Source organism: Pinus tabuliformis, chromosome 4_2 (assembly GCF_031772625.1).
Source record: "Pinus tabuliformis cultivar Carrire ecotype Pingquan chromosome 4_2, CPIR1, whole genome shotgun sequence".
NCBI lineage: Eukaryota > Viridiplantae > Streptophyta > Pinopsida > Pinales > Pinaceae > Pinus > Pinus tabuliformis.
The window spans coordinates 380,965,657-380,991,127 of record NC_142304.1 but is presented as its reverse complement, the minus strand read 5'-3'; the positions used below and the strand labels follow the sequence as shown (position 1 = coordinate 380,991,127).

The 25,471-nt window shown below is 40.3% G+C and overlaps 1 protein-coding gene across 1 annotated transcript in view; it reads left to right on the top strand.

The window, feature by feature from the left end:
• LOC149169526 (uncharacterized) overlaps nt 1–25,471 on the top strand; it is a 107,363-nt gene extending 81,892 nt beyond the window's left edge. Inside the window, exons 6-11 of the mRNA XM_089425234.1 lie at nt 23,592–23,656; nt 23,785–23,872; nt 23,956–24,045; nt 24,137–24,423; nt 24,889–24,990; nt 25,201–25,471. Of these exons, the coding sequence (XP_089281360.1) occupies nt 23,592–23,656; nt 23,785–23,872; nt 23,956–24,045; nt 24,137–24,423; nt 24,889–24,990; nt 25,201–25,471 (903 nt within the window). The remainder of the gene's footprint in view (nt 1–23,591; nt 23,657–23,784; nt 23,873–23,955; nt 24,046–24,136; nt 24,424–24,888; nt 24,991–25,200) is intronic.

The following is a 25,471-nucleotide window of genomic DNA, read 5'->3' as shown; positions in this document are numbered from 1 at the left end:
TGGAGCTCCCATCCTTAACTTGTACTTGTTGCTCCCTCTCTCTCCTTGTGGGTCCCCCTACTCGACCTCCCTCCTTCTCTTCCCTCCAAATCGATTTTCTCCTCAAGGCTTTGAATTTCCTTTTTGGTGTGGCCTCCACTATCCACTATTCAACAAATTTCCTGATCTCTCTAATGTTTGCGAGGCCCCCTGTCAAGCCAGGGTAACTCCACATTGAACGAGAGACAAAAACTGATTGATATTATTCATTAGTTAGCTTATGTTTATATACAAAAATAAAACGGATCAGTTCATCTTCTAGATGACTGTCCAGTTCACCCATCCGTTTCGGATTAGGTGTCAACATTCCCCCCCTTAATCTGAAGGGATGTTGGTGAGTCCAAGCATCGTTCTGAATCTTTCAAGCTTTTCTCTTCCAAGCGCTTTGGTGAAGATGTCTGCAATTTGATCGTTTGTGGAACAATGACGGAGATGGATTGTTTTGGCCTCAACATGATGTCGGATCAGATGATATTTAGTATTGATGTGCTTAGTACGATCATGGAACTTTGGATTCTTGGCCAACTTTACTGCAGATGTGTTATCAATCATGAGTGGAGTGGATTGTATTTGTTTTACCTGCAAATATTCAAGAATTTTCCTGAGCCACACAATTTCTTTCGTTGCTTCAGCTGTTGCCACATATTCTGATTCTTTTGTGGAATCTGTTGGTACCGATTGTTTGCATGATCTCCAGGAGACAGCTCCTGATCCAAGACTCATAGCATATCCTGAAGTAGATACCCCAGTTTCTTTGTCTCCATCGAAGTCTGAATCAGAGTATCCAATCAAGTTGAAGTCGTCCACCTGTGTATACTTGATTCCAAGGTCTTGAGTTCCCTTCAAGTACCTTAGAACTCTTTTTGCAGCAGACCAATGTCCCTCACAAGGCTTTTGCATAAACCTAGAGGGGATTCCAACAGCAAATGAAATGTCTGGTCTGGTAGTAGTGAGGTAGATGAGACTTCCTACAAGCTGTCTATACTTTGTTGCATCCTCAAATTCCTTTCGTTCAATAGATGTGAGTTTCAAGTTTTGTTCCATTGGAGTAGAAAGGGGATTGCACTCTGTTATGCCAAATCTGTTTAACAAATCTCCAATGTATTTCTTTTGAGAAAGAAATATGGACTTTGGATGTTGGGTTACTTCAATGCCAAGATAGTAATGAACATAGCCCAAATCAGTCATTTCAAAAAAATTTCCTAATTCTTTCTTTATGGATGCAATATAGCTTTCATTGTTCCCTGTCATTAAAAGATCATCTACATATACCACAAGATATACAACTGTTTTGCCAACTTTCTTGATAAATAAAGTTGCATCATCAAGATCAAAATGTTTGAAGTTGAGTTTTAGAAGATGCTCAGTTAGTTTTTCATACCAGGCTCGTGGTGCTTGTTTGAGGCCATACAAGGACTTCACAAGTTTGCATACTTTGTGTTCATTTCCTTTCACAGCAAATCCTTTAGGCTGAGACATAAAAACATTCTCTTTTAGATCTCCATTCAAGAATGCAGTTTTTACATCCATTTGATGGACTTTCCAACCGTTCTGAGCAGCTAGTGCAAAGAGTGTCCGGATGGTGGCCCATTTTGCTGTGGGAGCAAAAGTTTCCTCATAATCGACCCCTTCCTTCTGTGCAAAACCTTTTTCCACAAGCCTAGCTTTGTGCTTGTCAAGTGAGCCATCAGCTTTGTACTTGTTCTTGTAGACCCACTTGCAGCCAATTGGTTTGGTTCCAAATGGAGGATCAACCAGCTTCCAAGTGCCATTCTTTATGAGGGCATCATACTCCTTCTGCATCGCTTCTTTCCATTCATCATGAGAAGCAGCTTCTTTGAAGGAAGTTGGCTCAAAATCTGTAGACAAGTTCAATTCACAATCATAAGTAACATCCATATCAACAGGTGAATTAGAGTTATCTACATCACCTCCATCTTGTCGATTTGTATTTCTGGTTCTTGTTTTTCCAATTTCATCAGGATGAACACTTTCAAGTGTCTTTGTTAGCCACTTTGGGGGACCTTTCTGAGATGGTCCAGGCTGTTCTGTTGATTGAGTTGGGTCTGAATCAAGATTAAGTCTCCCAATTCTATCAATTACATCACTTAAAGCATCATCCGTTGTTGGAGTGTCATGCAGGGGAGATTGTTCTTCAGAAGAAGATTCCACATGTTGATCTAGTATAGGAATCCCCCCTTCAAGATGTGGAATCTGATTATCAAACTCTTGGAATGATTTCGGTTTTGTGAATCTATCCAAGCGATCAAGTTGCCGCTCAACAACACTGTCAGATTTGGATGATTCAAGAAAAATGACATCTCTAGATAAAACAAACTTTTTATTTACTTTATCATAAAGGCGGTATGCTTTAGATGTGTTTGAATACCCCAGGAAGATACACTTACGACTTCTAGCACCAAGTTTGTTTCTATGTACCTTTGGTATTAAAGCATAACAGGTGGAACCAAATATCCTGAGATGTTTTACCGAAGGAACATGTCCATACCACAATTCATAAGGAGTCTTGTTTCTTATAGCACTAGATGGACATCTATTCTTTATATATGCAGCACATAGAACAGCATCAGCCCAAAACATTGTCTTTACATTTTTGAAGAAAAGCATGGATCGTACCATATTCAAAATTGTTCTGTTCATTCTTTCAGCTACACCATTCTGTTGAGGATTATAAGGCACAGTTGTTTGATGTTTAATCCCATGTTGGCGAAGATAGTGTTCAAATTCATTTGATGTATATTCTTTTCCATTATCAGTGCGAATAGACCCAATATGAGATTGTGCATCATTTTCAATCCATTTATGAAAATTCTTGAATGTTTGAAAAGCATCAGATTTGTTCTTCAATAAGTAAACCCAACACATTCTGGTGTAATCATCAATAAATGTCATGATATACTTATTTCCATTTGTAGAAGGAACAGGCATTGGACCACATAAATCTGAATGAATAAGTTCAAGCTTCCTATGTGCTCTTGAATGTGAATCATGAAAAGACTGTTTGCTATGCTTTCCTAGAATGCAAGCATCACATTGTTTATGTTTTCTAGGAATTGTAGGCAAACCAGCAACACCATTTTTCTTCAATAAGCTGAGACTATCATAGTTTAGATGTCCAAATCTAGCATGCCATAATAAACTTGATGGAAGTGTACCTTCATCATGATGAGAAATATATGAAAAATGTTGTGCATGAGCAGAGGTTCCTTGCAGTTTAAGAAGTCTTTCTTCTTCTATACCCCTCATGACAAGTGAATGGTCAGATGCCTTTCTTACCTCAAGCTTTCCATCAAACATATGAATGGAGTGACCTTGCTGGCGGATGTGGACCAGGGACAGCAAGTTTCTCTTGAGCTGTGGGAGATATAGAACATGATCCAGAAGAAAGTCTGGAAGACCAGGCAGTTTAAGTCTGACTGTGCCAAGCCCTGATGGCTTGATTTTTGATTGATCTGCAAAGTATACTGCTCCATCAACATTATCAGTGAAATCTTCAAAAAAATCTTTCCTATGAGTCATATGACAGGTTGCTCCTGAATCAAGCAACCAATCATTTTTCGAAGAAGTAAGTGAAGCATTAAACAGATCTTCATTTACTCCAATGTTACATTGTGCCTCAATATAGTGAGCGGATTCAGGTGCTTTAACTTTGTCTGTGTCATCAGTTTTACCTTTCTGCTGATTTCTTCTCTGCTCAATCTTTTCCCATGGTAGCTTGCATGTAGAAGCATCATGAGATCCATTTTGTTTGCAGCGAATGCAATGTAAGTCTGCCTTTTCTTCTTGAGGGTGTCTGCCCCCCCTGCCTCTGAAATATCTTCTTCTTTCTCTTGAATGCATACTGTAACAAAATATCTCTGCTAAAAAGAAACCTCTGTTGATAAAAGACTTCTGCTGGAAAAAAAAAAAATTTCTTATAGCCTTATGCATTTTATTTTCTTCTAACATATGCATCAGCATTTCTTATATCAGCATCACCATTTCTTATATCACTGTGACACTACTATGTTTTGAGAGAAAAAAAAAAAAACGCTCAAGGGATCTCTTCAACATATATCACTTCAATATATATACAATGCAGCATATGACTATATCATTTCTCTATATTAATATGTCACTATTTTGAAAGCAGCGTAAAATACTTCAAACGTTTTTAATTTACTGGTGTAGAGAACCAGCAAGACGGCCTTGAATCCGGCAGGTGCTTTGATCAACAGTCTTCACAGCAAATGCTTGAATTAGAGCTTAAGAATTTGACAAACCATGCCAAGTCTGCAACGTGGGAATTCCCCCTTGTTCGATTCTTCTTTGAGAACTCTCACACATTCTTTGAAGGGGGTGACAACTCCGTAGTGATGAAATCAAAGGGGCTGGTGGAATTTATTCAACATCATGGACAGTGCTTCTGGGAGCTATCCAAAGCCCGATTAAGCATGCTTGTTGTGGCAACTTCTGGAGCAGGGTTTGTTCTCGGTAGTGGCGCAAGTGTTGATTGGGCTGCACTTTCGTGGAGTTGCGCTGGTACAATGATGGTTGCTGCTTTTGCCAACTCGTTCAATCAGATTTTTGAAGTTAGCAATGATGCCAACGCACAGTAATATTAACCCACATATAATATACAATATACAGGAATAGGAAGCCGAGGATAGGCGTGGTTTACTGCTTTGGAACCCTCGAAACCCTAGGCGGGACGAAGAAGAGCGAAGCAATTTGAATCAGAAACGCAGGAAAGAAAATAACAGACTTGGCACGCCTCGGGATTAATCCACAGTTTATCACCTAACAGCAGAATTCTCGCTTTAAAAACTCAAATACCTGGCAGTACTCAGGATCACTTGCAAATTTTTTAACATTATATGCGGCAGCAGAATCTAAAACGCATAGCGTACATAGGTCACTGCAATTTTTGAAATTATATGCGGCAGCAGAATCTAAAACGCACTCGTTTTATTACCATATATGCATTCACCATCAAAGTTCTTCAGTCTTCAACGCAGTCACCATTACAAAAACGCAGTCACATTTTCACCAAAAACGCAGTCTTCAGTCTTCAACGCAGTCACCATGTTCAACATAGCACGTCCAAGTTTCGACCAAGCTCAATCTCTGGGCAGCGACAGAGGCAAAGAACGTTTCAGGCAGATGCGTTGGCATATGGACAGATATGTCAGATCAGAGGCAGCGCAGAGAGGGGCAGCGAATTCAGGCAAACGTTTTATAAAAGAATTCGCAGTCTCCAGGACAGAGGCACAGATGAAAACGGATGCGCAGTCTCTCAGGACAGAGGTTTCATGAGGCAGCAGAAACCTGGCAGAGGCAGGAGTTATTTCTGGGACCTGTGCTCTGATACCATGTCAGGCCAGGGTAACTCCACATTGAACGAGAGACAAAAACTGATTGATATTATTCATTAGTTAGCTTATGTTTATATACAAAAATAAAACGGATCAGTTCATCTTCTAGATGACTGTCCAGTTCACCCATCCGTTTCGGATTAGGTGTCAACACCCCCTTTATCACAAAAATTAATTTATTGCCTCTTCACCCAATTTCCTTAGTCCGGTGCAAAAAATTTATCCAAAGCTTGAAATTGCAAAATTGTGGGATTACCTTAATAAGATTTAATTAGAGGGAACATTACAGTCCTCCCCTCCCAAATGTTGCTTGTTCTCAAGCAACTATAATGCCAGGTGTTGTAATATCTATTCTCCCTCCCATGTAGCATCCTCCTTTGGCAAAGCCTTACACAGAACAAGAAATTTCTTAATGACTCTGCTGTGGAGCTTCCTCTATCTTACCTCCAAGGTGGCCTTTGGAACCAAAACCAAATGCCCCTCATCATCCATTGGTGGTAGTTTTGTAGCTGTTGTAACCTATTGTCCCAAACCCTTTTTCACACATGATACATGAAATACATTCTCCACCTTGCTCCCGGGTGGGAGATCCAACTCATACGCTACCTCCCCAACTCGCTTGGTCATCCTGTAGGGCCCATAAAAGTGAGGCCTAAGATTTATTGCCCCTTTCTGCTTCAATGTGGATTGCTTGTATGGTTGGAGCTTGAGGAAGACTAGGTCCCCAACCTTGAAGTGTCTCTCAACTGTGCCTCTATTTGCATATAACTTTTGTTGATTTTGAGTTGTTTACAAGTTATCCTTGAGGGCGATAAGGATATATTGACTCTTCTGTATCGATTCCTTGGCCCCTGGGGCCCTGCTATCTCCAAAAATCATGTCAGCAAAGGTTAGTGCATCATGGCCATACAAAGCACGAAAAAATGACATACCTCTAGATATGTGGAAGGTAGTGTTGTAATAGTACTCTCCAAGGTGCAACCACTTCACCCAAGCACATTGATGCCCTATCACATAGTTTCGCAAGTAGCCCTCCAACCACTTGTTCACTATCTCTATCTGGTCATCTGTTTGTGAATGGTAATTGGTATTGGGTGTGAGCTCAGTTCCAACTAAGCAGAACAACTCCTACCAAAATGCTATCTCTGTCACTAACTATGGTCTTGGGAAGACCATGCAACCTGAATACCTCTTGGAAAAACAACTCGGCCTCCTGTGAAGTAAAGTACTGAGCTAGAATGATGAAGAGATGGGTGAACTTAGTCAGCCGGTCAAGCACTACATATATGTAATCTCGCCCTTGAACTGTTGGCAGCCCTGTGATGAAGTCCATAGAGATGCTCTCCTATTTCCTGTTAGGAATGGGTAGAGGTTGTAATAGTCCAGTCGGGTGTGTCTGCTCCCTCTTATTCCTCTGATAGGTGTCACGCTCCTAGACATGCGTCAAAACGTCCTCCTTGAGGTCCCTCCATGTGAAACACTCTCTAATAGCTTTGTAAGTCTTGAGTAACCCCTGAATGCCCAAATAAAGGTGAGTCATGGGCAGCGTGCATAATCGTCTCCCTTAGCTGGGAGTCCGGCACCAAATAAATCATATGCTTGTAGTATATCACCTCATTCATCACCCTGTACTGATCATAACTTGTTATGCCATCAAAAATCTCACAGGCATGGTGATCTTTGGAATACTCAACCAATAACTGTGCCCTCCAATCTTCATCAATGCCCATGAATGAGAGTGCCACAGGCCTCCTAGATAAAGCATTTGCTACTACATTTTGCTTGCCCTTGACATACTCTATATCAAAATCGCATGCTTGAATCTTGCTGACCCATTTCTGTTGTCTCTCCTACAACTGCTTTGACTTCAAGAAGAATCAGAGACTGTTGTGGTCAGTCTTCACCTTATATTTGTTTCCCACCAACTACTGTCGAAACTTGGCCAAGGCATGCATGATGGCCAACATCTCCTTGTCGTAAATGGAATACAGTCTCTCATGTGCCTGTAGCTTTCGACTCTCGAAAGCAACGGGGTGTCCACCTTGCATCAAAACTGCCCCAATGCCCTCTCTGGAGGCATCACACTCTAGGATGAAGGGCTATGAAAAATTTGGGAAAGCCAATATTGGGCAATTGCTCATGACCTTATTGAGGGACTCAAAGGCCTCCTGCACCTCTCTTGTCCACTCAAACACCCCCTTCATCGTCAAATCTGTCAAGGGTGTTGCCAACTATGATAATACCCTCACGAACCTCTTGTAATAAGTGCAAATGCCTAGGAATCCCTGCAACTTCGTCACATTCCTGGGTGTAGACCAATCCAAGATGGCTTTGATTTTCCCCGATGAACTTGCAGCCCATTTTCCCCAATGATATGAATCCCCGCAACTCGGTCACATTCCTGGGTGTAGACCAATCCAAGATGGCTTTGATTTTCCCCGGTGAACTCGAACCCCATTTTCTCTAATGATATGGCCAAGATACAACATCTTCGTGAGTCTAAACTCACATTTGGACATCTTGGCATATAGTTGTTGCTCCTCTACGATGCACAACAGCTCCTCCACATGCTGCAAGTGCTCCTCCCATGTCCTACTGTAGATAAGGATGTCGTCAAAGAAAACCAAGACATATCTGCACAACTTGCAGAACACATGGTTCATGCAAGATTGGAACGTAGTTGGGGCATTGGTTAGACCAAAGGGCATCACCAAAACCTCAAAATGCCCATAGTGACACCTGAAGGCTGCCTTTGGGATATCTTGCTCCCTCACCCGAATCTGATAACAGCCCGAACACAGGTCTATCTTGGTGAGAATTTAGCCCCTTTGAGCTCATCCATCAACTCATCTATACACGGAATTGAGTACCAATTTTTCAGGGTCCTTTTATTTAGCGCTTTGTCGTCAATACACATACAGAGGGTCTTGTTCTTCTTCTTCACCAACACCATTGAAGAAACAAAAGGACTAGAATTGGGCCTAATATGCCCCAACCTCAACAACTCCTATGTAGCTCGCTCAATCTCATCCCAGTAGGCCTTGGGATGTCCATATGGCATGGTGATAACTACATGTACACCCTCCTCAAGCTCAGTCGTGTGCTCAAACCCACAACTCGGTGGGCGTCCTGGGGGAATGTATCCAAAAACTACTTGGTACTTGTCCAAAATCTCCTGAATATTAGGATGAGGTGGACATGGTTGAGCCCCTACCTCCGAAATCCCAAGCTCCACAACCCTCTCTATATCTCCATTCAACAAATCTACCTCCATCTTATGGCTGACACTGTCTAGGGTGGGTGTGAGTGCATGCCCCTTAGCACTACTGACCTCTTGTCTGGCATCATGAACTCCATCTCCAACCTCCTCTAGTCTGTGGTCACACGCCCCAAAGAGTAAAGCCGCTAGACACCCATCATCACATTGGTGTTTGGCACATCAACAACAAAGAAGTGGTATGTCATCGAGTAGTCCCCCATGGTCACTATCATGCTAGGGACATAGCGAGTGCACTACATAGTCCTGTCCCTAGGTATTAAGACTAAAAAACCCTCAAAAGTCTCGGTGTGTATTTCTCTTCTCTCCACCATCCTCACATTAACAAAATTGTGGGTAGCCCCACTATCCACGAACACTAACACATGATGTTCTTGCACCGTGCTCCTGATCCTCAATGTCAAATACTTCGGCACTCCTCGAAGCAAAGTAATGGCTCCCCCTGTAGGTAGGAAAGGAGTTCCTCTAGGTGGGGGATGTGGGTCTCCTCCAACAACCTGATGCCCACCATCACCTCCATCATCCTCCAACTCACTGTCTGAGAAAAACTCTATATAATGGGCCTTGCCCTTGGTGCACCTGTGTCCTGGTGCCCACAGATCCTGGCATGTGAAACATAGTTTCCTCCTCCTGAGGTCCCTCCAAATCTCATCATCTAATTATCCATGCCTTGTTATGTTCCTCTATGGCTAGGGTTTAGTGTCTCTACCTCTAGGGGGGAACTGTCTTCGTGAGCAAAGGTGCCTTAGACTTGGGGATTGCGCCCCGCAAGTCTCTCACTCTGCTCACTGTGTCTTGTAAGGAGGTGGGCCTATTTGACGTCACAAGCCCACGCAAAGGCTTTGCCAAACCTTCCATGAACAGGAAGACCGATGCAAACTGCCAATTAAACAGCAATTGAACAACAAATCGTCAATTGAACAGTAGATTGCCAATTGAACAGTAGATCGCCAATTGAACAACAAATCTGCGATGGAACAACAGTCAGTTTGAACAACACTTCGGATTGAACAACATTCCGTAACTGAACAACAGTTCGGATTGAACAACAGTCAAATTGAACAGCAATCTGTAATTGAACAACAGTCTCTAATTGAACAACAGTTCAGATTGAACAACAATTCGTAACTGAACAATAGTTCGGATTGAACAACACGACCCCCACGTTGACTTCCTGCGTTGACTTTCCCTTTAGAAGACAAGCACTTCAATTCGGGCCATTGATTTCCTCTCTTCAGATCTAACGGTCAGAATCAGTCGTCATCCCATTCTATGGCTTACGGCTCTTCAACTAACACACGAGTTAAAAACGATCTAAATCCCCTAGTTGACCGCGACCAAAGGTTTGAGTTTAAGATCTACGGTTGGTAATGAGTACGAAACTTCGACCAATCAAGAAATTTTGAGCTTTTCCAACCTCGCTATTAACATTAATAACCATGATTAATACAAAACACTGAGATTAACAATTAAGTGCGAAAATAGAGAAAATACCCGGATGTACTTCCAAATGCAAATACAGGGTGGTAACGAGAGTATTCACCAGAATCGACACATAGTCGCACACTGAAATAATTTCTTCAAATAAATTATAGTTACAGAGTCTCAACCTCTTGGCTCAATTACAGCAAATTACAGACCTTTGTTTCAATCTCAAAAACCCACTCTATCACTCAAACCTCAATCATCCCAGCTAACTCTTTTTCCATTACAATTTCTTCTATTTATAAGTCAAATTCTATTCTAACAACTCGATCTCAATCTAACAATCAAATCGCTATTTTTTAGCTCTGTCACACACCTACACTAACAACTTATCTTTTAATCTAAAATAAGACAATTTCCTAACTATTACAATAAATGAATTACAGATCATTTTCGAGAGATCCAACCCTCTCGACTAAACAGAATTTTGACCACTCAGGTCAATAAATTTCAACTCGTTTAGCCACAAAACGTGAACAAACCTTCACATTGCTGGCTAAGTCCAGATGCTCCTGCATCAGACTCCTGGGGAAGAAAAGAATCATCCCTCAAACTGTGAGGGTTTACTCCATTCTTCTGCAACTCTGTTGTTGTCAACCAACTAGCATCCTCCACTGGTTGTCCTTTCCATTTGACTAGATATTGAAAATAAACCTGTTCTATGGTTCTCTTGGACTCTTTTCTCTAACACAGCTTCCACCTCTTTCTTAACTGTCTTTGGCATTTGTTCTTCCCAATTCACAGTTTGAACTTCTTCTTCTGTAGTTTTCTCTTGTAGCTCTGTCTTTGTTTCTTTGTATGGGTACAAATATGCAACATTGAAGATAGGTGATATTCCAATCCCTCTTGGCAATTCAACTTCATATGCATGTGCTGCAAATTTCCTCACTATTCTGCATGGTCTTATTTTCTTCATTTTTAGTTTGTTGTAGGTTCCAACAGGAAATCTTTCCTTCCTTAGATATACCATGACCAATTCATCCACTTGGTACTCCTTTTCTCTTCTTTTCAGGTCTGCTCTTTGCTTATACTTACCACTGCTTTGTTGCAATCTGCCTTTCACCTCTTCTTGTAGTTTCTGCATTTGTTCAGCAAACTCTTCAGCCTTTGCACTTCTCATCTCTTGTTTCCCCAAATTTCTCAGCTCATATACGCCTCTAGGATTCATCCCAAATACGATTTGAAATGGACTCATACCAGTACTCCGATTAGGAGTGTCATTATAAGCAAACTCTGCCTGCGCTAGTGCCATATCCCACTGTTTGGGATTGTTGTACACCAAGCTTCTCAATATGTTTCCCAAGATTTTGTTTACTATTTCAGTTTACCCATCTGTCTGGGGATGGTATGCTCAACTAAAACTAAGGTTTGCTCCTAGTTTCTTCCAAAGAGTTCTCCAGAAATGCTTTACAAACTTTGTATCTCTATCAGACACAATACTTACAGGTAATCCATGTAATCTTACAATTTCTGAAAAGAGTAAATTGGCAATGTGAGTTGCATCAATAGTTTTCCTGCAAGCAATGAAGTGAACCATTTTTGAAAATCTATCTACAACAACATAGATAGAATCATCCCCTCTTTGAGTTTTTGGCAAACCCAAAACAAAATCCATGCTAACCGCATCCCAAGGCCTGGTTGGTATGGGTAATGCCTAGTACAATCCTATATTTTGGCTTCTTCCTTTAGCATGTTGACATATCCTGCACTTCTCAACAAATCTCTTAACATCAGTCTGCATCTTGGGCCAATAATAAAAAGTATTTACCTGAGCAAAAGTTTTATCTTGTCCAAAGTGTCCAGATAATCCTCCACTATGTTTCTCCTTTATTAGATTTTCTCTCATAGAACATTTGGGAATGCACAGCTTCTTGCCCTTAAACAATAAACCTTCTTGGATAAGATAATCCAACCACTGCATTCTGTTATGAGCTATTGGGTTTTGTACTGCGGTATAAATATCTTTGAAATCTGCATCATCTTTATACATATTAGCCATTTCTTCAAATCCTACAACACCAACTTTTAATTCTTGCATAATCAAACTTACCTTGCTTAAAGCATCAACAACCTTGTTCATCTTACCACTAGTATGCTTTATTACAAAAGTGAAACTTTGCAAGAACTCTACCCATTTGACATGTTTCTGACTCAACTTCGGCTGGTTGTTAATAAACTGCATTGCATGATTGTCTGTATACAATATAAACTCTCTGGGTAACAGATAATGTCTCCATTTCTTTAAGGCATGTACAATGGCATAGAATTCCTTATCATAAGATGAATACTTATTTTTAGCATCATTCAGCTTCTCACTGAAATACGCTATCGGTCTCTGTTCTTGGCTCAAGACCGCTCCAATTGCTACTCCACTAGCATCTGTCTCAACCTGGAAAACTTTACTAAAGTCTGGCAAAGCGAGAATTGGCTTTTCTGTAATTTTCTTTTTCAGTAATTTAAAATTTCGGTCTGCTGCCTCTGTCCACTTGAATGGCTGATTAGTCCCTTTGATTATTTCAATAATAGGTGCGCAAATCTGACTAAAACTTCTAATAAATTTCCTATAGAAACTAGCCAGACCGTGAAAACTCCTTACCTCAAATACATTTTTGGGTTTTGGCCAATCCACAATCGCTTGGACTTTCTCCGGATCCATTTTTAATCCTTCTTTCGAAACTACAAATCCCAAGTAGACTAATTCCTTTTTCATAAAACTGCACTTCTTCAAATTTATCAACAGTTTCTCCTTCTGTAAGGTTTTAAGAACCAATTTAATGTGCTCCAAATGTTCTTCTCTGCTTTTACTGAAAATTAAAATATCATCAAGATAGACAATAACAAACCTGCCTGCATATTCCTTCAACACTTCATTCATCAGTCTCATGAAGGTACTGGGTGCATTAGTGAGCCCAAAAGGCATCACTAACCACTCATATAAGCCATTGTTTGTCTTGAATGTTGTTTTCCACTCATCTCCTTCCCTGATTCTTATCTGATGGTAACCACTTTTTAGATCTATTTTAGTAAAATACTGTGACCCACTTAGGCAGTCCATCAGGTCATCCATACGCGGCAAAGGAAATCGATACCTGATAGTAATTTTGTTGATGGCTCTAGAGTCTGTACACATTCGCCATTCGCCTCCTTTCTTCGGACTTAACACTGTCGGCACTGCACATGGGCTAAGGCTTTCCCGAATTAGCCTTTTATCCATCAGCTCCTACACATGTCTTCCGATTTTTGCATTCTCCTGAGGTGTCAACCTGTAAGCGGAATTGTTTGGTAAATTCGCTCCTGGTATCAAGTCAATGTGATGACTGATACTTCGAATAGGTGGCAGCACATTCGGCAACTCATCCACAACGATGTCAGTAAAATCATCTAACAGAATTTTAACTCCTTCAGGCATATCATCCAAATTCGTGGAAGTTAAAATTACCTTTGGTTTGCCCACAATAGCAAAATGCATTTCTTCACCTTTTCCAACCTCTTGCAACAACTCCTTTCCACTCATCATCATAACAATGTTTCCAGGTGCTCCTTTGTTAGCGCCTTCCTTCAATGGCAATAGTGTATGTTTATTTCCCTCCTTCTCCAGAGTATAAGTATTTTTTCTCCCATCATGAATAGCTTTCCGATCAAACTACCACGGTCTTCCCAGCAATACATGGCATACATCCATTGGCATTACATCACACAATATCACATCTTTATACGTACCAATCTGTATCTCTACCTTGCATTGTTCTGTCACAATAATCTAATGCCCTTTCTGCAACCATGACACTTTCTAAGGAGTAGGATGTATTGTCTTCACTAATCCCAAATTGTCCACCATCTCTATAGAAACAAGGTTATCAGTACTTCCATTGTCAATTATCACTTTACAACCCTTACCTTTGGATTTGCATGTAGTTCTCAATAAATTCTTCCTCTGTGTTGGTTCTCTAGTCTCTCTCTCTACCTTAAGCAATACCCTTTTCAACAGCAGGGATTCTCCTACTTCAGGGGATTCTTCCTTTTCTGTAATTTGCGGTGTTTCTTGCTTTGCTTCAGTCACATCCACATTCCTTTGACTCGCTGTTTTATTACGAGGACAGTCCCACGATCCATGTCCCCATTCTCCACGCACGTAACACTGAATATCTCTTCCTCGGCCTCTTCCTCTGGGTGCAAATCTTCCTCTACCAGAGTCTCCTCTTTGCGGTGGTCTGTTACTTGAACTCCATGCTTCGTTTTGCTGTTGCTGAAACCTTGGTCTATTGGTTCCTCTACCTCTTCTTGAACTTTTCCCTCTATTTCTCTGATTTTGTTTTCTTAGCATCTTCTCTTCTGCCTTCAAACATGCTTGATAGGCATCTTCAATGGCCTTCAGACTCTGCAAGCTGATCTCATCCAGTATGTCATATCTTAAGCCATTGATATATCTGGCTACCTTCTCCATGTCATCCTCTACATGTCTTGCTCTAATACTCAATCTATAAAACTCTTCCGTGTATTCTTTAACAGACATTCTTTTTTCCCTTAAATTCTGTAACTGTTTAAAAAGATTTAACTGGTAATTTTTTGGCATAAATTTAGCTTTCATTTTACTCACCATTTTGTCCCATTGCTTGATCTTGGACTTCCCTTTTCTCGTTCTGGATGTTTGTAGTTCATTCCACCAAATAGTTGCATGACCCTTCAATCTGGTAACTGCAAATTTTACCTTCCTTCTGTCATCAACCTCTTCATAGTCAAAATATTTGTCCAGTGAACTGATCCAATCCATTAGCTCCTCTGCATTAAAATTCCCTTCATACACAGGAATTTCCACCTTTGGTTTTCCACCGGCTTTAGCCAACATTTTGATAACTTTAGTAGTTTCATTTTCTCCTTCTTCTTCTTCTTCCTCAGAAGATTCTTCTGCAGCATTGTCAACTCCTTCATCAAGTGCCCTCCTCTGAGCAGTCTCCATAGTGTCCATCCTTGTACGCAGACTTTGGATCTCCTCCAACAGAACTGCTTTTGCTTCAGGTCTTCCTCGACCTATGCCAACTCCTCTCCTCGGTGGCATGTTTACTACAGTCAAACTCAATCTCTGTGCTCTGATACCAAAAATGACGCACACTGCCAATTAAACAACAATTGAACAACAAATCATCATCAATTGAATCGCAGATCGCCAATTGAATAGCAAATCTGCGATGGAACAACAGTCAATTTGAACAACACTTCAGATTGAACAGCAATCTGTAACTGAACATCAGTTTGGATTGAACAACAATTTGTAATTGAACAACAGTCTGTAATTGACAGCAGTTCGGACTGAACAGCAATTCATAACTGAACAACGGTTCGGATTGAACAACAGTTAGATTGAATAGCATGACCCCCATGTTGACTTCCTTCGTTGAATTTCCCTTTAGAAGACAAGTGCTTCAATCCGGGCCGTTCATTTCCTCTCTTCAGATCTAACGGTCAGAATCAGTCGTCATCCCATTCTATAGCTTACGACTCTTCAACTAACACGCGAGTTAAAAACAATCTAAATCCCGCAGTTGACTGCGACCAAAGGTTTGAGTTTAAGATCTATGGTTGGTAATGAGTACGAAACTCTGACCGATCAAGAAATTCTGAGCTTTTCCAACCCCGCTATTAACATTAATAACCATGATTAATACAAAACACTGAGATTAACAATTAAGTGTGAAAACAAAGAAAATACCCGGATGTACTTTTGAATGCAAATACATAGTAGTAATGAGTATTCACTAGAATCGACACATAGTCGCACACTGAAATAATTTCTTCAAATAAATAATAGTTACAGAGTCTCGGCCTCTTGGCTCGATTACAGCAAATTAAAGACCTCTGTTTCAATCTCAAAAACCCACTCTATCACTCAAACCTCAATCATCCCAGCTAACTCTTATTCACTAGAATCGACACATAGTCGCACACTGAAATAATTTCTTCAAATAGATAATAGTTACAGAGTCTCGGCCTCTTGGCTCGATTACAGCAAATTAAAGACCTCTGTTTCAATCTCAAAAACCCACTCTATCACTCAAACCTCAATCATCCCAGCTAACTCTTTTTCCATTACAATTTCTTCTATTTATAGGTTAAATTCTATTTTAACAACTCGATCTCAATCTAACAATCGAATTGCTATTTTTTAGCTTTGTCACACACCTACGCTAACAGCTTATCTTTTAATCTAAAATAAGACAATTTCCTAACTATTGCAATAAATGAATTACAAATCATTTTCGAGAGATCCAACCCTCTCGACTAAATAGAATTTTGACCACTCAGTTCAATAAATTTCAACTCGTTTAGCTACAACATGTGAACAAACCTTCACATTGTTGGCTAAGTCCAGATGCTCCTGCATCAAAGACCCTCCTGGACTCTGATAGGCCCGGCACCATCATTGACAATCTCAAAAACTCCGCTATGTACTACTCATAGTTGCCTATCTGCTTGAGATGTGTCAACTCCCATAAATGTGACTCAGGTCTCTCTGCTCAAAATACTCCAACACCCTCCTAGTAAACTCCTCGTAAGAAGTTACATTGGCATGCCCCAACGTAATCAACCCATGAAACCACTAGTCCTGTGCACCCCCCTCCAAATGCAAGGCAACCAACTTAATCGCCTCTACCTCCGACATCTGGTTTAGGTGGGAAATAAGTGTCTAGCTTCTCCACCCATGCCCTTGCAGTTCATTTAGAGCGCCCATCAAATGTAGAGAGGTATATTCTCTTCACTGTGCCCTGCAAGTCTAAGCTCTACCACGATGAGCCACCTGCTCTCTTGCCTTGATTGTTATGCTTGAGCTGGCAGAAATCTCTGAAATTAATTGCTTCACTAAACTCCGCCCCCATGGCCTGCCACTCTCGAAAGTAATCTCCCATAGGCATCTCTCCAGCATCAGGTTGTTCCCCACCCCCAAGAGTTAGAAATGTAGGCATGATTGATTTGGTTGCTCTGTGGTGAATAAGGGTGTTGTTCTAAGGGATCTCATGCTCTGCATGGGGAGATGCTCCTGAACTCTCACCTCCTATAAAATCATGGTGGCTGTCCCTAATGCGTTGTTGCCTCAATTTGTCCATCATCTCCCTTTGCCCCCTCAAAACATCATTTTGCCCTCTCACCAGGTCATTCAAGGCACTCGAGATGCTCTTGAATGTGGTGGCCATCTCATCATTACTATTATCTCCCATTACTATTTTGTTTACTCCTTGTTCTGTGGCCTCTGAATTTTGGTTAATTTTCAGCTCTTGCTCTCTACTCTTGTACCTGTGCCTTCTATAGGTGATGTTTTGTTTATCCTCCAGGGTCATATAAAGAATTCCTCCCATCGCTGGTTAGATCAAGGCTCTGATACCATTGTAATATTCCTAGTGGAAATATTAAGTGATAAACAAAGCAAGATCATATGTCACATGCACCCATAAACAAACATACATCTAGAAATATCAGTGTACACCCAAAATAATCACCAAAAACCGAGCGATTTTATTATTGAAGCAAGTGGAGTACAATCAAGTGGGAATAGAGAAACCTGGGCTTGCTATAGAAACTAAGGCAAAACCCAGGTAGACATATCAAGGCCCAAATGCTAGTTAAGCCCCTCTCCGAGTGCTACCGTGCTACGTTGGCCCAAAAACTGCTAACTATTGCTCTTGTAGGTGAACTGCACTTTCTGCCCTCTGAATAGTAAATAGCCCTAAAAATTCTGAGATTTTAATCATAGGCTCCCCATGCCAACTCCAACAAAACCCAAAATGCTTACAACCCAATTCCAACTTGCCCAACAAGCCCTGAAAAGAGCGAGTTCCTTGGTCCACTGGTTCTGTGTCCCACAGGGAAAACTCTACTGGGAAATGAGCATGCAACCTCCCACCAACCACTGAGAAATAGTCAAGCAATTAGCCCCTGCTGAGAGGCAATTTTCTCGGAAAGAATTGTAAGCTTTGCCAACTCCCCAAGCTACCATGAATTCGCTGCCCCTCCAGCTCTGCGCATGTCCCAAAAATGCACAATTACACCCTCCAGAAATCTCCACAATTCAAGCCCGCATACTCCCTAAGTTCCCCGACAAAATTCTGCAATCAAATCTCCTGGACACGTGTTGTTCTTTAGCCCCTTCTCCCAAGGGGTACGAAATTATCCTTTATGCCCAGTGTGCTTAGAAAATGGGTCGAATTACCAAGCAATCACCTCCAGAACAACGCTGGAATTGTGTCGATGTGCTCCCTCTAGAGTGGCACTCCCAGTCCACTGAAGATGGAGGTGAGATTCCTGCCCGAAAACCTCTTGTGTTGAACAACTTCTTGACTTGGCTCAATAGCTCAAGTGAACAAGAGTTTTCAAATTGGCAAAAGACCCCAAAATGGAGCCCCCATCCTTGTACTTGTTGCTCCCTTCTCTCCTTGTGGGTCCCCCACCTCGACCTCCCTCCTCTTCCCTCCAATTTGATTTTCTCCTTAAGGTTTCGAATGCTTTTTTGGTGGTGGCCCCCACTATCCACTATTAAACAAATTTCCTCATCTCTCTAATGTTTGTGAGGTCCCCTTTGCCACAAAAATTAATTTATTGCCTCTTCACCCAATTTCCATAGTCTGGTGCACAAAATTTATCCAAAGCTCAAAATTGCAAAATTGTGGGATTACCTTAATAAGATTTAATTAGAGGGAACATTAGATTGAGAAACATGTTACTTAGGTGCCAAATCTCAGACTAGACTCCCAAATGCATCAACTCATCCAACCAACAGCCGGCTAATGGAAATAATAAGTTGCTTTGACCATCATACAAGGCCCTGACATGTCCAAGACCATCAACAGTAGTTCATGTCCTCACATAGTCAACAATAGATCCAAAATCGTGCCCCTCTAGTGACAATATGCAGTCTCAATGCACAGGTAAACTTATGGACCCAAACAGAAGTGAAACTTACTCCGTATTGGCAGTAACTCAGCCCAAAATTTATTAGTGACCTGTCCAGCTCTTGAAAGAAAGTGACACAACTCTGAAATGGTGGAAATGTCTGCCCCTTCACACCTAAAATCTTGTTCTCACTGTTGTAAGCTGCCAGCAGTTTGTCAACGGGTGTTTCAACCTCCTCTATGCAACAGTTTGACCTCTCTATAAGGGAAAATTCGACCAAACTTATATATACCCCAAGCAATAATTCTAATATTGATTTCGACCTCTTATGTCCCCACAAATGTTGGTGCAAATTGCCTTGAAACCAGTTCGATTCATTGCTAAAAGATCAATGAAAATTTCGATGAGGAAAATGCTCGAAACCTTGAAGAGGAGTTGCTGCCTCAAACAAAGAAAATCGACCCACTTTGTGACTAGTACCAATGACTGCAACAAACTATATGACCTCATCAAAAATATTGCCAGACATTTCCAGAGTTTGGTCTCTTTTTCTCCCTTATAAGCCAGAGCTAGAGTGATGAGGGACAACTCGTTCCACTTCTCAGATAATGGCTCTTGCTACAACAAAAATATGGCCCAATGATACATGGATTCTCAAACCAATTTTTTGTTCACACAAGGCACTCAACCTCCCTTAGCTAGAGATTTGTCCTGCTCTTCATTGAAATTAGCATAAAAAAATGCCACTTGATTCCCTTAAAATGTTAAGTCTGCTAAAGCGTAGATAATGCGGCCCTGAGATTTACTGGTAATGGACAAATGTCTTGGTTTCTCTTTCTGTACATAGCACGGTCTCTTCCTTGAATTAGCTCGACTTGAGTTAATTTTCGACCTGACAATTTTGATGGTCGACATAAGAAAACTAAACTTCATAATTGGCATCCCAATACTTGACTCGGACACTCATTCGACCTGGGTTTATAAATTTTGCTCTAGTTTCTCACAATTTACTTTTTCAGCCACAAACGTCCCATGATTTTTCCAAGGAATTGACCTCTGCTTCATCAATTTTATTGTCCACTGTTGAACAACGCACACCCTTTGGCATTTGGGCAACTCGGTTTTGCATAAAATTGGAAATTCGGTGTCACAATATTAGTTCTAGGCTTCTTCTCGACCTCAATAATTTCTTGGCTTCTCCGAATAATAATGTGATTTTTCCGTCCCAAAATTTTAATTAATTTCTCGGACAAAACAATTACTTTGGGGATACTATTCATTCAATAATATTGGTCCCAAATTTCTCTCAAGGCTCCCTATAATCTTTTCATGGACATTAAAACTTATGGAAATTTGGGCTTTGAATTAAACCATGCCCTCAATCAACCTTACACTTGACCATTTAATAATTTGTCCAATGGCCACTTTGTTAAATTTTTACTAGGCCTACAACAATTTGTCAAATTTTTTGTAGAACACTTACTATGTGTGCAACAAATAAACAACAATGAACTTGATCTCCGATATAAATATGTTTCTGCAATAAACCCTCAGGCTAGTAGAAAAACTAGCTATGATACCACTGTAATATCCCTAATGGAAAATTTTAATAGTAGATACCAAAAATGAACTTGAACAACAAAATAATCGCAAATAGACACACAACCAGCAATTTGATACACACATAGACACCAATAAAATCACTGAGCCATTTATTATTCCACTAGAAAGAGTACATCGACATGAAGGAATAGTGGAACTTGGGCTTGCCATGCAAGCAGAGCAAAACCCAGAAACAAATCTCTGACCAAAATGATGTATGACCCCTAGTAATTATGTAGACAGCCTAGTGAGAAGACTGTTGCAAACCTGCTACTACAAACTTGCTCTCTCCAAAACTCCGTTGAAGCACCGTGAGTTTTCTGGGTGAAATCTCCTCAAGAGTGTTCGGTTTTCGTCCAACACCCAATAACAAACCAGGGTTTCTGTCCTGGGGTTATAGAGCTAGGAACTATGTTCTCCAAACCTCGTCAACAAAAGTATCAACAATCCAAGATGCCCTCAAATGCTCGCCTCCTCTTTTATAGATCTCATGGACTCCTCTAGAAGCCTTTATTTTGTTATTATTTTAATCTCTTAGTACCTTTTCCCTCTTTTTATTTAATTAAAATACCTTTTTAATTTGGGAAAATGGTAAATCGGTCACTATCCCTCCTCAGGCCACTGAAAGTGATCTCCCACCATCTCATCTTGTAGATCTTTTCGTTGCAGTTCCAATGAGCTATTACACTAAGGTATTTTGTCAAGTATTCCTCCCGGAATGCCACCTTAAGCGTAATTGAGTGGGTTAAGCTCAATAATAACCTGATTTCCAAAAGTTGTCGGAATGCAATGAAACAAAAGGCAAGTTGTGTGGATGATGGAATGTGCCAAGCGAATGTCGTCAGACTCCATAAAATATCCTCAAAACCCCATAAAGCCCCTCCATAAGCCCTTGGGCTTGCTAATGGAGTAAACCTGCTCCTATGACCTAGCTGCCACCCACCTTGGAAGTCCATCTTGACCATGCCATAAGGAAAACTAGAAAAAGGAACATGACACAATAAGAATCCTTTGTGCCCTCACTTCTCTCTTCTTGTAGTAAGCTAATTCTTGAGTCTTCTCTTTTTCTAGTTCAGTAATATTGCCAAGAGCATAGTCCATGACTTCATTTTCTATGGGCACCAAAATCAATCCTCTTCTTCCATACTAGAAAGTTTGCTGACCCATTGAGCTTCTTGCTTTCCTTGTAGAATGAAGTCATTTGATTTGTAGATTGAGACATGGAAGATAATATGGTACTTACTTGAGTGTCCTAGATGATGCCTTCAACTATCTTGAAGCTTTCAAGAACTTTCAAAAAATGTCTTCAATAGCGAAGAATCTTCAAGAGAGGGATAGATGTCTTTCCTTAAGATTATGAGGCCTTCAATGAGGGCTTTGATGTAGTATCCTTTTCTTCTAGGTCAATAGGTCCTCTTCCTTGTGCCCTTTCTTGTGTCCTTAGCAAATGATTTCCTTTGATAAGAAACCTCCACTTATGCAAACAAGAATGATCTTCAAGCTGCCTTGTCTTCACCTTAGCTCTGATACTATGTTGGAGAATTCAATAGGGCAGCAATTAAAACAATTCTCCCTACCTTGATAACTGCTTGTGAACTTATGTTAGTTTCTTATTGTTCTTTATTAAAGTCTTTTCATCAAACAATTATCAAGATCATTAAATCATCAAGATCATAAAAGACAATAAACACAAGATATAGGGCAAAACCCCTCCAAGGGGAAAACCCAGAAATAATTCTTCTCTTCTTATAGAATCAAGTCAAAGTGAGACCATCCAAGACCCAAAGACCAAGACCAAAATTTCCTCCAAGCACCAAGTCAGACCTCCAACAAGACCTCTTCCAAACAAGTCAAAGCTCACCAAAGTCAATGAAAATCAATCTTTCAAATTTTGCTTTAGTCAAAGTTTCGGCCCTCTACTTCAGGTCTGCAATTCGGACCTGCAATTCTTGGCCTTGCAACTCGCATAGAAACCCTAGTTTTTTGTATGTGTGAGCCAAAAAGGTCAGATTTTCAAGTCTTCTGCCTTTGCTTTTGTCTTCTTCTATTCTTCTTGTCTTTTGCTCTTGAATCTCTTCTTGTCTTGGTGTAGATCGAACTTGTTGATGATCTCCCCAAATGACTCAAAGTCTCTTCTATATATACCCTTCTCAAGGGGTCGAATAGGCCTTTCCTAGGCCGACTTGGTCTTGGAGGATAAAATGACTCTTCTTACTTAAAAACAAAAATTATCTTTTGTTACAAAGAGTCCAATTGGGACTATAATACATTACAAATATTCTTGTTTGACTCAATAAGCCCTAGAAGCATGAAGAACATGCTTGACCTAGACAAATCAACTTAAGCATGAAACCCATGCTAAAAAATAATAATTCTTTTCCTTTTTTTCACAAAAATATACAATGTCATGATTACAAAAGTCATTATGAAGACCAAATTTAGTTACATTCTCCAACAGTGCTCTGGCAAATGCTCCTTGTGGCGTCTGATCTTTTATGTAATGTACAATGAAGACAAATCGGACAAGTGGAAGAAACAGTTGTATTTTCTTTTCCCACATGATCAATGATCAACCATCAGACAGTTTGACTTATTATTATCTTCCTACATGGAATGCTCTTAAATTATTTGTGAATTTCAGATTTATATACATGTTTCCTATAAATATACATTTTTAAAGATTTACCTGTTTACATCTTGGGGCATGTTTTCTTTTGAAATCTAAATGTGCCAAAGTTGCATCCCACAGAGACAATTAGCATATTTCTTTAGTAGTGGAACTTGAAATTTTGTTAAACCTAATACATTATGCTATATCATTTCAGTAATTTTACAGCTAGTCATACTTTGTGAATTTTGCAATAACTAACCAAAAACTGTACTGACTGTTGAATGTTTTTGATCTTGATTGATTTGTTTATCAACTCCAATAGGAGTGCGATTATCCACCAAGATCGCCATATACTGACTGTGGAAAAGACTGGTTGGAAACCTGCAAGTATGTAGCTTAAGAAGCTTTTTCTTATATGGTTTGTTCACCATTTTATAGGTATTGTGCTAAGTATTTATTATAATTGGAGGGAGCCTAGTAAATATTATGTGAACTAAAGCAGCAGTGTTGCACAGGAATCATGTTGGTGGTCGATACAGGGTAGTCCATGCCACTTCAATAGGGCAGATGCGCCTAGTGGTTTTTGTACGGGATGATGCAGAGGTACTGTCAGAGCTTTGGGAGTTTAATTTAAGTCTACTTTGGAGTTCTTACCTAAACTAATCAATGATAATTCTTGTTGCCAGAAAGCAGTTTCCCATGTTCACAGTGGAACTGAAGCCACAGGTGTTGGGCATGTTATGCCAAATAAAGGAGGTGTTTGCATTTCTTTTAAGGTATGCGTTAGTTTGTCTGGAATTAATGAAAATTTCAAATATTATGTTAACTAATATTTTCAGTTCAAGAATTAATATAGTTGTTTGACAGTTCTGGGACACAGGCCTTTGCTTTGTGAACAGCCATTTCGCTGCACACGATGGCCACAGTGAGACGCGGAATAGTAATTACAGAGGTAAGGTTGTTTTACACTGTATTTGGTTTTATACTTTGAGAGATACAATGACATTAGCTGATCCTAATAAGGATTATGTGGTGTGCATTGACGCAAGTAAGGAAGGCGTGGGAGGTGTGTTGATGCAGGAAGGGAAAGTAATTGCTTATGAGTCTAGGAAACTAAAAGAACATGAACAGAAGTATTCTGCTTATGACTTAGAGTTGGTTGCCGTTATACACGCTTTGAAGATGTGGCAACATTATCTTATGGGCAGGAAATTTTTGTTACTGACTGACCACCACAGTTTGACCAATTATTTTAGCCAACCCACTTTAAATGCTAGGCAAGCACGTTGGGTAGATTTCTTAAGCAGTTTTGACTTTGAAATCAAACATATGAAGGGGAAAGAAAACCAGGTGGCTGATGCCTTAAGTCGAAAAGTACAATGTTTGTACGAAATTTCCTTCAGCAAATGGAAAAGCCCCTTCAAGGAAATGATAAAAAGGGCAGCATAACAAGATGTTGAATACTAGCAAATAAAACAGCAAGTACAACAATCTACCAGCAAGAAGAATCAACAAGGATATGAGGTAGATAATGCTAGAATGTTGTATTATAAAAAGAGGTTATATGTACCTAGTCAAAACAGTCTTAAAAATCTGATTTTGGACGAATTTCATATCAGTCACTATGCTGGACACCGAGGTTATCAAAAAATGATCACTGTGATTCGAAAAGAATACTACTGGCCGGGAATGAAGAGAAATGTGGCTGAGTATCTGGCATGGTGCCTAGAGTTTCAACAAATTAAGGCAGAGCATCAACACCCAGCGGGGTTATTGCAGCCATTACCCATTCCGGAATGGAAATGGGAAACCATTTCTATGGATTTTATAACAGGGCTGCCTAACACAAAGAAGAATAACGATTCTATTATGGTGGTGGTAGACAAGTTGAGTAAAGCAGCACATTTTATACCTGTGCAATCCACCTACAGGGCTGTACAAATTGCCCATATCTTCATGCAGAATGTGTTCAAATTACATGGACTCCCGAAGACGGTAATTTTAGATCGTGACGTGAAATTTACGTCAGCCTTTTGGAAGGCATTATTTGCAGAATTGGGGACGCAGCTGAACTTCAGTACAACATACCACCCCCCAGACCGACGGACAAACAGAGTGAGTGAACCAAGTGGTAGAAGACATGTTAAGAGCATACGTAATGCAACAACCAACGCGGTGGGAGGAGTATTTGCACTTGGTTGA